The sequence below is a fragment of the Eubalaena glacialis genome, chromosome 6 (assembly GCF_028564815.1).
Source record: "Eubalaena glacialis isolate mEubGla1 chromosome 6, mEubGla1.1.hap2.+ XY, whole genome shotgun sequence".
Classification (NCBI taxonomy): Eukaryota; Metazoa; Chordata; class Mammalia; order Artiodactyla; family Balaenidae; genus Eubalaena; species Eubalaena glacialis.
The window spans coordinates 73,254,314-73,267,581 of NC_083721.1; the positions used below are offsets into that span (position 1 = coordinate 73,254,314).

At 40.6% G+C, this 13,268-nt stretch overlaps 1 protein-coding gene across 1 annotated transcript in view; it reads right to left on the reverse strand.

The window, feature by feature from the left end:
* The window catches only part of RNF168 (ring finger protein 168), a 41,399-nt gene that overhangs the window by 16,093 nt on the left and 12,038 nt on the right, over positions 1-13,268 (reverse strand). The window contains exon 3 of the mRNA XM_061194312.1: positions 1,448-1,524. Coding sequence (XP_061050295.1) covers positions 1,448-1,524 — 77 coding nt within the window. The remainder of the gene's footprint in view (positions 1-1,447; positions 1,525-13,268) is intronic.

Sequence of the window (13,268 nt, forward strand, 5' to 3'; positions counted from 1 at the left end):
TTCTTCTAGAGCTCTCATGGTCCAATACAGTAGCCACTAGCTACATGTGGCTACTGAGTAGTTGAAATGTGACTAGTCCAAATTGAGATGTATTATAAGTACAAAGTACACAATTGCACACTAAATTAAAAAAAAATAGTTAATACTTTCTATACTGATTACATAATAAAATATTTTAGATATACTGGATTAAATAAAATATACATAAAAATTAATTTCATCTTTTTTTAATACTTTTAAAAAACATTTATTTATTTATTTATTTATTTTTGGCTGCGTTGGGTCTTCGTTGCTGCACGCAGGCTTTCTCTAGTTGCGGCAAGCGGGGGCTACTCTTCGTTGCAGTGCACAGGCTTCTCATTGTGGTGGCTTCTCTTGTTGCGGAGCACGAGCTCTAGGGTGCGCGGGTTTCAGTAGTTGTGGCACATGGGCCCAGCAGTTGTGGCACACGGGCTTAGTTGCTCCGCGGCATGTGGGATCTTCCCGGACCAGGGCTCGAACCCATGTCCCCTGCATTGGCAGGTGGATTCTTAACCACTGCGCCACCAGAGAAGCCCCTCATCTGTTGTTTTAAAAAAAATCTTAAAAAAATGTGGCTAATAGAAAATTTTAAATTATATATGAACCCACACCATATTTCTATTGGACAACACTGCTCTACATTAATCAGGGTAGGGGGAGTACTAGGGCTTTCCCAGTACTAGTGAAGTTCAAAGGCCGTAAGCACCACTCCCTCTTTTCATATTTAGGTACTTCACAATTAGTCGTTTACGCTTTCCTCACCTAAATGCATTGTTTGTGTCCCCAAAAATTCATATATTGAAGCCCTAACTCCCAATGTGATGATATTTGGAGGTGGGGCCTTTGGGAGGTAATTGGGTCATGAGGGTGGAGTCCTCATGAAAGGGATTAGTACCCTTAAAAGAAGACACACAAGAGAGATGATCTATCTCTCCCCTCCTCTCTCTGCCATGCGAGAATACAGTGAGAAGGCAGCTGTCCACAAGCCAGGAAGCAGGCCCTTGCCCAATACCAGATCTCCCAGTGCCTTAATCTTGCACTTCCCAGATCCAGAACTGTGAGAACAAATGTTTGTTGTTTAAGTCACCCAGTCTATGGTGTTTTTGTTATAGCAGCCTAAATGGACTTAAGACACCCATAATCTACCACCTTTTTCCCATCCTTTACGCTCAAAGCTTCACGGAAATTAAAAAAATTTCCTTCATACTTAAATGCTTACAGATCACTATCACACAAGAAGAGCATGTATAAATAAATTAAAGCTAGTTTTAAACTATTTTGAACACATGTAAAAAATGGAGCCTTTATAAAGCACATTAAAATTATTCACATTTCAATATATACTATTTATTTATATAAGCACATAAAACTGTATGTAAACACAGCAGAAAAGTTTTCCAAAAAAGAGCAACTATTTAGTACTTACCTTGCTTATCTCCTCTTCATATTCTCTTCTTAATTCCCCAGGTTTACTTAATAGGCGAACTGGCTGATAGTCATCAACTGTTTCAGATCAAGAAAGAAAATTATATTATAGGCAACACCGAATTCTATGGCTAGCTTTGATCTTCCACTAAACCTATATTAATATAAAAATGCAAAATTAAAACAAACATACAATTATTAACAGCTATAGCAATATTTTTTAATGGAATTCCATTTTAAAAGAAAGGCCAGGACTTCCCTAGTAGTGCAGTGGTTAAGAATCTGCCTGCCAATGCAGGGTACACGGGTTCAATACCTGGTCCGGGAAGATGCCACATGCCGTGGAGCAACTGAGCCCATGCGTCACAACTACTGAAGCCCGCGCACCTAGAGTCTGTGCTCCGCAACAAGAGAAGCCACCGCAATGAGAAGCCTGCGCACTGCAACAAAGAGTAGCCCCCACTTGCCGCAACTAGAGAAAGCCCGTGCACAGCAATGAAGACCCAATGCAGCCAAAGAATAAATAAGTAAAATTAAAAGAAAAGAAAAGAAAGGAATCTACGTTCCCTGGAATTAACCAAATACAAAAAAAAGAAAAAACAAGGCCAGGGACTTCCCTGGTGGTGCAGGGAAAGAATCTGCGTTCCCAATGCAGTCGGCCCAGGTTTGATCCCTGGTCAGGGAAATAGTCCACATGCTGCAACTAAGAGTTTGCATGCCACAACTAAAGATCCCGCATGCCACAACTAACACCTGCCTCAGCCAAAAAAAATATAAAAATAAATAAATAAATAAAATAAAATAAATAAGTATTTAAAAAAAGAGAGAGAGAGAGAGGCCAGAGGTCTTCTGTTTCAAAATGGCACATGAACACATATACTTAGCTCTTCCTCTAGAAGCCATTAACATAACAGTAAAGGAAGTTTTAAAAAGTAATCCTACAATAATAGCAAACACATATTTCTCAAAAAAGGTATATACAAATGGCCCACAAGCACATGAAAAGATGCTCAACATCACTAGTCGTCAGGGAAATGCAAATCAAAACCACAAAGAAATACACTTTGTACCCATTAGAGTGGCTACTATAAAACAAACAAAATAACAAGCATTGGCAAGGAGATGAAATTGGAATCCTTGTGCACTGTCAGTGGAAGTGTAAAATGGTATAGCTGCTATGGAAAACAGTATGGCGGTTGCCCAAAAAACTAAACATAGAAATACCGTGTGATCCAGCATTTCCACTTTTAGATACATATACAAAAGATCTGAAAGTAGGGTATCAAACAGATACTTATACACCATGTCATAGCCAGCATTATTCACAACAGCCGAATGGTGGAAGTAACTCAAGTGTCCATCAACATGAATGGATAAATAAAATGTGGTAAATACATACAATAGAATATTATTCAGTTGTGTAAAGGAATGAAATTCTGACACATGCTACAACATGGATGAACCCTGAAGACACCATGCTAAGTGAAAGAAGCCAGACACAAAAGCACAAATACCTACTTTTTCCTCTACTTATATGAGATACCCAGAGTAGTCAAGTTTGACAGAAAGTGGAATGATGGTTGCCAGGGGTTAGTTAGAGGAGGGGGAATTGAGGAGATATTGTTTAATGGGTACAGTTTCAATTGTGTAAGATGAAAAAGTTCTGCAGACGGATGGTGGTGATGGCTGCACAGCAATATGATGTTCTTAATGCCACTGAACTGTACACTTAAAAATGGTTAAAATGGGGATTTCCCTGGTGGTGCAGTGGTTAAGAATCCGCCTGCCAATGCAGGGGACACGGGTTTGAGCCCTGGTCTTGGAAGATCCCACATGCTGTGGAGCAACTAAGCCCGTGCGCCACAACTACTGAGCCAGCGCTCTAGAGCCCGTGAACCACAACTACTGAAGCCTGCACGCTCTAGGGCCTGCGTGCTGCAACTACTGAACCTGCATGCTGCAACTACTGAAGCCCGCACACCTAGAGCCCATGCTCCGCAACAACAGAAGCCACTGCAATGAGAAGCCTTTGCACTGCAACGAAGAGTAGCCCCCACTCACCACAACTAGAGAAAGCCTGCGCACAGCAACAAAGACCGAACGCAGCCAAAAAAAAAAAAATGGTTAAAATGGTAAATTTTATGTTATGTATATTTTTACCACAATAAACAAAACTTGATAAAAAGTAAATCACTTTGGGAGTTCCCTGGTGGTCTCGTGGTTAGGATTTGGTGCTTTCACTGCCGTGGCCTGGGTTCAATCCCTGGTAGGGGAACTGAGATCCCAGAAGCCGCGCAAAAAAAAAGAAAAAAGTAAATCACTTTACACATTAGGCACAATAAAAAATAGCTAAGATAATTTAGAAAAAGAACAATGAAGAGAGATTTACTGTATTAGATATGAAAACACATAATTAAGTAGAATTAAATGAAGAAGGCGTGGTACAAACACAGCCATCAAGAAACAGTTAAAAAAAATGAAAAACCCCCAAACAGCTCTGGAAAACAAGCAGACTGTTGTTTGATTAGCTAAACAGTATACAATGAGGATGTATCATTCACCAAGCAGTGTGGGTTCCCCAGGAACTTTCAATTCCTGGGGGAAAAAAAAGTTAAGACGGCTGTTTTATACAACATTCAGATTGCAGGTGAATTTAAAAAAATTTAATGGAAACTAAAAATGACTGAAGAAAATATAAATGATAAATTCAAAATTTTAAGATAGGGTAGATTTCCTGAATAACAGAAGAAATACCCAAACAAAACTTTTATATGATGACAAACATCACAAAGTTAAAAACAACAAACTGGGAGAAGTTATTTGCAAATACATAAATCAATAGACAATTAACATGCAGAATATAACAAGAACTTCTACAGATTAAGAAAAACACACTTCAGTAATGGGCAAATGAAAGGAACAAGCAATTTACAGAAGATGCTTAACTACTCACTCTATAGCAAGCAGAGCACTGTAATTTAAAAAAAAATTGGGGGACTTCCCTGGCAGTCCAGTGCTTAAGATGCCGCGCTTCCACTGCAGGGGGTGCGGGTTTGATCCCTGGTAGGGGAACTAAGACCCCACAAGCCACACGGAGGGGCAAAAAAAAAAAAAAAAAATTTTTTTTAATCGAACTACTGAGATTTTTTTTTTTTAACATCTTTATTGGAGTATAATTGCTTTACTGAGATTTTTAATGTTTACTGATTTGTACACAGGTAAATCTAAGATCAGTAACTTTTTCAACCAAAAACACAACAAATTTAAATTGCCTTAATATGCTTCCAATAATCTAAATGCAGCAATTATTTGCTGTTTCTTAAACAATTTCTAAGAGTATGACAAATTTTTAAAAATCTGTTTTATAGACTAGAAGCGACTATGACAGTCAATAAGTGCCATCTGTTGAAAGTACCTCACAACACTCATTTGTGTTAGCTCTAAAATTTCTCTCGTAAACTACTGAAATTAAATGTTCCCACTGTACTTAATATTGCTTTCTTACGGTGAGTATTCTTAAGAAGACAAGATTCACTAAAGGAAATTTATCCCCATACTTTTTATTTTACTCTGAAAGAAAAATCCAAGTTAATTAAAGAACTAAATGTCCAATACTGGACCAAAAATAAAAACAAATAATAAAACCTAACTTGAACAATTAGGCTGTTTATAAAATTATTCTTCCATCCCTCAATTTGACTCCGCTTGCATCATCAAGGAAACAGCTTCTACTCCCAATTAAATTAAATTTGCTCTGTAGTACCAATCTCCCTCTGAAACCTGTAGGAATTATTCTTTGACTTTTTCTAGCTTCTGGTGGTTTGCCAGCAATCTCTGGTGTTCCTTGGCTTACAGATGCATCACTCCAACCCTCTGTCTTCACATAGCATTCTCACTGTGTGTCTTCACATCATCTTCCTTCTGTGTGTGTGTGTGTGTGTCCAAATTTCCCCTTTTTATGAAGAGACCAGTCATAATAGATTCCAGCCCACCCTAATGACCTTAACTTGATTACCTCTGTAAAGACCTGATTTCCAAATAAGGTCACATTCAGAAGTATTAGGGGTTAGAACTTAAATATATCTTTTTGTTATGTTACATGTAACAATGTGTAATACATCCTCACTGAAAAACTACAAAACACTACTGAGAGGAATAAAGATCTAAATAAGTAGAGAAATATACTATTTTCATGGGTACGAGGGCTCTATATTGTTAAGATGTCAATTCTCCCCAAATTGATCTATAGATTCAATGCAACCCCAATCAAACTCCCACTAGGCTTTCAGTAGAAATTGACAGGTTGATTTTTAAATTTACATGGAAATAGAAAGCACCTAGAATACTCAAAGCAAACATGAAAAAGAATAATAAAGTTGGAGAACTATAACTGTGTGCCTTCAAGACTTACTGTTACTGACCTAGGTTCTTGGACTCTTTAATCAACAGAAAGTGGTAAGAGGCCAGATGAGAAGTTCAGGCAAGCCTTTATTGGGAGTTGTGCTACAGCACAAGGGAGTGAGAACAAGTAACAGGTGCCCCTGTTCACTCCCCAAGGGGGGCAAGCTGGGTCCTTAGATGGGGTGAGGGTAGGAGTGGATTGGTGGGTTGGGCCAGAGGAGTGGCTTAGGTGGTCTGCCCACCCCCTTGGTGGTGCTGTGTGCAGGGATCATGCTATTGCTATTGCTATTGCTCCTGGCACCTCAAAAGTGGCAGTTGGGTTTTGGCCTTTTTTTGTCTCATTGTTCATAATTTGCCCCAACTGCCCATGCATGTAGTTATTATTTTTAGTCCCTTATAGTTTTTTTTGTATTCTGTTGGTTGAGGAGATGTTTGTCCAGGCACAAACACTCCAGTAAAGGGTCTCACGGCCCAGGCCATCTCATTACCATAAAGCTACAGTAATGAAGACACTGTGATTTAAACATTAGAATCAACAAATCAATCAATGGTGGGACTTCCCTGGTGGTCCAGTGGTTAAGACTCCACGCTCCCAATGCAGGGGGCCCAGGTTCAATCCCCAGTCAGGGAACTAGATCCCACACGCCACAATGAAGATCCCACATGCCCCAACTAAGACCCAGTGCAGCCAAATAAATAAACAAAATAAATATTTTAAAAAAAGTCAGTGGAATATAGACCCACGCTTACAAGAAAAGCTTTTACAAGTGATAAAGGAGTAACTAATATTCATAAGGAAAAAATTAACCTCTATCTCATCCACTATTCAAAAATTAATTTGAAATGGACCATAAGCCTAAACATAAAAGCTAAAACTGTAAAGTTTTTAGGGGAAAAAAAGGGGAATATTTTCATATTCCTAGGGTTTTATTAGATAGGACACAGAAAATAATAGCCATAAAAGGAAAAGTTTATGAATTAGACTTCATGAAAATTAAAAATTACAGCTCATCAAAAGACACCATTAAGGACTTCCCTGGTGGTGCAGTGGTTAAGAATCTGCCTGCCAATGCAGGGTACACGGGTTCGATCCCTGGTCCGGGAAGATGCCACATGCCGTGGAGCAACTGAGCCCATGCGTCACAACTACTGAAGCCCGCACACCTAGAGTCTGTGCTCCACAACAAGAGAAGCCACCGCAATGAGAAGCCTGTGCAACACAACAAAGAGTAGACCCCACTCGCTGCAACGAGAGAAAGCCCGCGTGCAGCAACGAAGACCCAACACAGCAAGAAATAAATAAATAAATAAATTTATTTTAAAAAAGAAAGAAAGAAAATGAATATGCAAACCACAGACCACAGAAAATATTCACAAAACACATCTGGCAAAGTACTGATACATATCACTACTGAACTCCTACACTCAATAATACAAAGATAAAGAACTCAAGGGGCAAAAGATTCAAGCAGGCACTTCACAATGGAAGATATACAAGTGGCTGGCCAATAAAAAATGAAAAAAGATTCAATATCATTAGTTACCTGGGACATGCAAATTACAACTACAATGAGATAGTACTACAAATCCATCAGAAGGATTAAAATTAAAAAGATAGATAACAGCAAATGTTGGTGAGGACATTGTAAGTGAACCAAATGTGTCCCCTCGAAATTCACGTAGAAATCCTAATTCAATGTGATGGTATTTGGAGATGGGGCCTTTGGGAGGTCTAATTAGGTCACGAGGGTAGAGATCCCATGAATGGGATTAGCACCCTAATAAGAGGCCAGAGAGCTGGCTAGCTCCCCACTATATGAGAACATAATCAGGAAGAGGGCCAAACCAGGAACCAAATTGGCCAGCACCTTCATCTTAGACTTCCCAGCTCCAGAACTGTGAAAAATAAATTTCTATTGTTTAAGTGACCCACTCCATACACTTTGTTACAGCAGCCCAAACTAACTAACGCAGATGAGCAGAAGCCAGGATTTGTATATGTTGTTGCTGGGATTAGAAAATAATACAACCACTTTGGAAAATGATCTGGCAGTTTATTTTACAACCAAACATATACCTACTCTATGACGGAGCACTTCCACTCCTAATTATTTGTCCAAGAAAAATGAAAACATATGACCACAAAAATAAACTTGTACAAGAATCTTCACAGCAACTTTATTCAAAATAGCCAAAAGCTGGAAACAGCTGAGGGACCATGAACTGGAGAACAACCAACAAGGGAAGTGGATGGAGGAAGGGAGCCCACAATCAGCTCCACTCAGCTCTGCAGCACTGAGCTGGAAGTGATAAGAAATGCTGGTATTCTGCTCCTCCTGGAGGGATGCTTGACTGGGAGCTAGGGAGACAGGGAGCCCTGTCTTCCTGTCTCGGCCACACCCACTTGGAGTGGAGCTTCCCTCTTGTTGAGTTAGGGAGAGAGGAGAGCAACTTGTGGCTGCAGAGAACAAGGGAATTCCCTGGCGGTCCAGTGGTTAGGACTCCACACTCTCACTGCCGAGGGCCTGGGTTCAATCCCTGGTGGGGGAACTAAAATCTCCCAAGCCGTGCAGCACAGCCAAAAAACTAAGAAAGATTAAAAAAAAAAAAAAAGTATAGTAGAACAATAATTAAAAAGAAATAAATTACTAATAACCACAAAGGGATAAATCTGGAACATTATACTACGTAAAAGAAACTTGTACAAAAGAATACACACTGTATGATTACGGTTATGGGTTGCATTGTGTGCCCCCAAAAGATATGCTTAAGTGCTAACCCCTGTACCCAAGAACGTAATCTTATTTGGAAATAGGGTTGTTGTAGACATAATTGAGTTCATACTAGAGAAGGGTGGGCCCTTAATCTAATATCATTGGTGCCCTTGAAAGAGAGACACAGAGAAGAGATGACTTTGTACAGACACAAAGGGAGAACGTCATGTGACTATGAAAGCAGAGGCTGGAGTTATGCAGCTGCAAGCCAAGAACACCAAGGACTGTCAGCAACACTCAGAAGCTAAGAGAAAGGCATGTAACAGATTCTCTCCAAGAGCCTTCAAGAGAACATGTGTCTGGACTCCTAGCCTCCAGAATTGTGAGCAAATAAAATCTGTTATTTTAAGCCACCTGATTTGTGGTAGTTTGTTATGGCAACCCTAGGAAACTAATAGTATTCCATTTATATGAAGTTCTAGAGCAGACAAAACTCATCTATGGTGGGAAAAAGTAAAAACAGTTGTTGACTTTTGTGGGGTGGAGGTAGGGCTTAACTGGAAGGGACATGAGGGTAATTTCAGGTGTGATGGTAATGTTCTACATTTTTATAGGGGTTTGTGTTACAAAGGGTTATACTTATGTGAACACTCTGTGAAGATACAATTAAGATTTGTACATTTCAATTATATGTAAATTTTACAGTGAAAGAAAAAATTATAAGCTAATATTGATATTTAATAATATGTATACTTGTATGTGAAGATGTGGCACATATATACAATGGAATATTACTCAGCCATAAAAAGAAACGAAATTGAGTTAATTTGTAGTGAGGTGGATGGACCTAGAGTCTGTCATACAGAGTGAAGTAAGTCAGAAAGAGAAAAACAAATACCGTATGCTAACACATATATATGGAATCTAAAAAAAAAAAAGTTCTGAAGAACCTAGGGGCAGGACAGGAATAGATGCAGACATAGAGAATGGACTTGAGAACACGGGGAGGGGGAAGGGTAAGCTGGGACAAAGTGAGAGAGTGGCATGGACATATATACACTACCAAATGTAAAATAGATAGCTAGTGGGAAGCAGCCACATAGCATAGGGGGACCAGCTCGGTGCTTTGTGTCCACCTAGAGGGGTGGGATAGGGAGGGTGGGAGGGAGACGCAAGAGGGAAGAGATATGGGGATATATGTATATGTATAGCTGATTCACTTTGTTGTAAAGCAGAAACTAATACACCATTGTAAAGCAATCACACTCCAATAAAGATATTAAATAAAACAAAAAAATATATATATATACTTATATGTATATTTAAGGGGAAATGAAATGAAAAAAATAAGAAATCAATGGATGGGTAGATGAAAAGATATATGACAACAAGTATAGCAAAATGTTAACTGTCATATCTGGTTATGGGTATATGAGAGTTCACCATAGAATTCTTTCAACTTTTCTCTATATTAAAATTTTTTCATAATAACATGCTGAAAAAAATGTAAGCATACTACCAAAATCTCTTTTAGAAAGAAAGGAGGAAAGGAAGGAAGGAAAGAAAGGAGGGAGGGAGGGAAACAAAAACAAAAACAAAAACAAAAACCAAGGGTTGGCAAGGTGTAACTACACCTCTCGTACACTACCGGTAGGAGCGTAAATTGGTAAAACCATTTTGGAAAACTGCTTGGCAGTATCTCCTAAGGCTTACCCTACCTGTAACACCCACTAAGGGATAGTCTTAGGTTCTATTAAACATTCAAACTCAGAAAATGACCATAAGGCCACGTTTGGCATCAATCTAACACCATGAAAGCAAGCAAGCCAGGTAACCCTTACCCCACAGAAGCCAACATCTCTTGAGGCAACAATACAGGCACAGGTTCCCCACAAGACACATGCCCAGTTACAATGGTCACTACACTCAAGAGAAGCACAAAGCATAGTATCCCAATCAGCATTATCATTCCTCCCAATAAAGACGTAATTTGTCAATCAGAAATAATTTTTACCACAACCAATGCTTGCTACCTAGTAACATCACTGACATTCTTACCCTCATTCTGTTTTGGGGGAAACAAAGCTAGAGATTTAATCAAAGGACAGATTTTCATATAGCACAGGAAAGGATTTAACTCTTTATCCACATTCTATGACCCCCAAATCCCACTCTATATCCAACAGAAATGTAGACATATGTTCACCAAAATACAAGTATAAAAATGTTCACAGTAACACTATTCGTAACAGCCTAACAGGATACAGAATTTTTCATTGCTTTCACTGTTTAATATTTATATAACATAGTACTATGAAGCAATGAAAATAAACTGTAACCACATGTATCTCATCAATCTAACCATAAGCTGAAGAAGCCCCACACAAGAGTACATGATTCCATTTTTAAAAAGGTTCAGAAACAGGCAAATATGATCCATGGTGTTACAGGCCAGAAAAACATCAACAGTTACAGGAATACTGAGTGAAGAGATTCTGCAAGAGGGCCACAGAGAGGATTCAGGAGTTCTGGCAAAGTTCTGGGTCTTGAATGTAGTACTGGTTACATAGACATGTTCACTCTGAAAATTCACCGAACTGTAGACTTATGATTTGTACACTTTTGCATGTACATGTCAATAAAATTTACATGAAAAAGTAAAGAGGATCAACTTCCAGAATCGTAGAGTAAGGAGATCTGCAGCCTTTTTCTTCAACAAAACAACCGTAACTGGAGAAAGGTATAAAAAAACTGGTAGAATAAATAAAGTTCCTGAAAATTGTCCTAAGAGCCCACAGCAAAAGAAGAAATACTTCCCCCACCACACCAAATTTACTAAATCTCAGCAAGAAGAGTGAGAATCTGTGGCACTGCAGCCACAACTGCTCTGCCCCTCCCTAACTCAACAAGAAGGAAGCTCCACTCCAAGTGGGTGTGTCAAGACAGGAAGACAGGGCTCCCTGTCTCCCTCCCAGTCAAGGGGTACAGCATCCCTCCAGGAGGAGCAGCATACCAGCATTTCTTATCACTTCCAGCTCAGTGCTGCAGAGCTAAGTGGAGCTGATTGTGGGCTCTGCTCTTCCGTCCACTTCCCACTCAGGCATAATATGGAACAATAACGGGGCCCCACTGCCCTCATCACAGCTCACTCATAGGTCCAAAGGTTTTAGGAGAGGCAAGCCATGGAGAATAGACTACCATGCCTGTCCACTGGTCTGTTCTTAAAGAGAGAGGTAAGCCATTGTCTCTGCCTCCAGCTCCAGAGCAGTGGCTCAGAGATTTTGCCAAGGGAAAGAACTGAGGACTCCAAAGATTTCCCTCAAAGAAAATGACTTTATTTGGAACAGAATGTGGATTAGTTTGAGCCTAAAGGCACTCTTGAAAACAATGGCAATTTTAGTGGTAAACACTTAAAGAGAAGGCAGGGTGGGACTTCCCAGGTGGCGCAGTGGTTAAGAATCCGCCTGCTAATGCAGGGGACACGGGTTTGAGCCCTAGTCCAGGAAGATCCCACATGCCGTGGAGCAACTAAGCCTGTGCGCCACAACTGCTGAGCCTGCGATCTACAGCCCGTGACCCACAACTACTAAGCCTGTGTGCCACAACTACTGAAGTCCGCGTGCCTAGAGCCCATGCTCTACAACAAGAAAAGCCACGGCAATAAGAAGCCCGCGCACCGCAACGAGGAGTAGCCCCTGCTCGCCACAACTAGCGAAAGCCTGCGCACAGCAACAAAGACCCAACGCAGCCAAAAATAAATAAATAAATAAATTTATTTTTTTAAAAAAAGAGAAGGCAGGGTGGAGTGATGTCAGCAAAATGGCAGAACAGGCAGCTCCAAGCTCTCATTCCTCCATAGAAACGTCAAAAAAGCAAGGAGAAACTACCAGAGCCAACACTCTCAGAACTCTGGAAAACAAAGGTTTATAGCAACCAAGAAAATGGTGAACCAAGAAAATGGCAACTTCAGGAAGATTGGTTCAAGATGGTGGAGTAGAAGGAGTTGTGCTCACTCCCTCTTGCGAGAGCACCGAAATCACAAATAACTACTGAACAATCATCAACAGGAAGACACTGGAACTCACCAAAAAAGATACCCCACATCCAAACACAAAGAAGCCACAATGAGACGGTAGGAGGGGCGCAAACACAATAAAATCAAATCCCATAACTGCTGGGTGGGTGACTCACAAACTGGAGAACACTTATACCACAGAAGTCCACCCACCGGAGTGAAGGTTCTGAGCCCCATGTCAGGCTTCCCAACCTCGGGGTGCGGCAATGGGAGGAGGAATTCCTAGAGAATCAGACTTTGAAGGCTAGTGGGATTTGATTGCAGGACTTTGACAGGACTGGGGGTAACAGAGACTCCACTCTTGGAGGGCACACACAAAGTAGTGTGTGCATCAGGACCCAGGGGAAGGAGCAGTGACCCCATAGGAGACTGAACCAGACCTACCTGCTAGTGTTGAAAGGTCTTCTGCAGAGGCGGGGGGTGGCTGTGGATCACCATGGGGACAAGGACACTGGCAGCAGAAGTTCTGGGCAGTACTCCTTGGTGTGAGCCCTCCCAGAGTCGGCCATTAGCCCCACCAAAGAGCCGGGTAGGCTCCAGTGCTGGGTCGCCTCAGGCCAAACAACCAACAGGGAGGGAACCCAGCCCCACCTATCAGCAGACAAGAGGATTAAAGTTTTACTGAGCTCTGT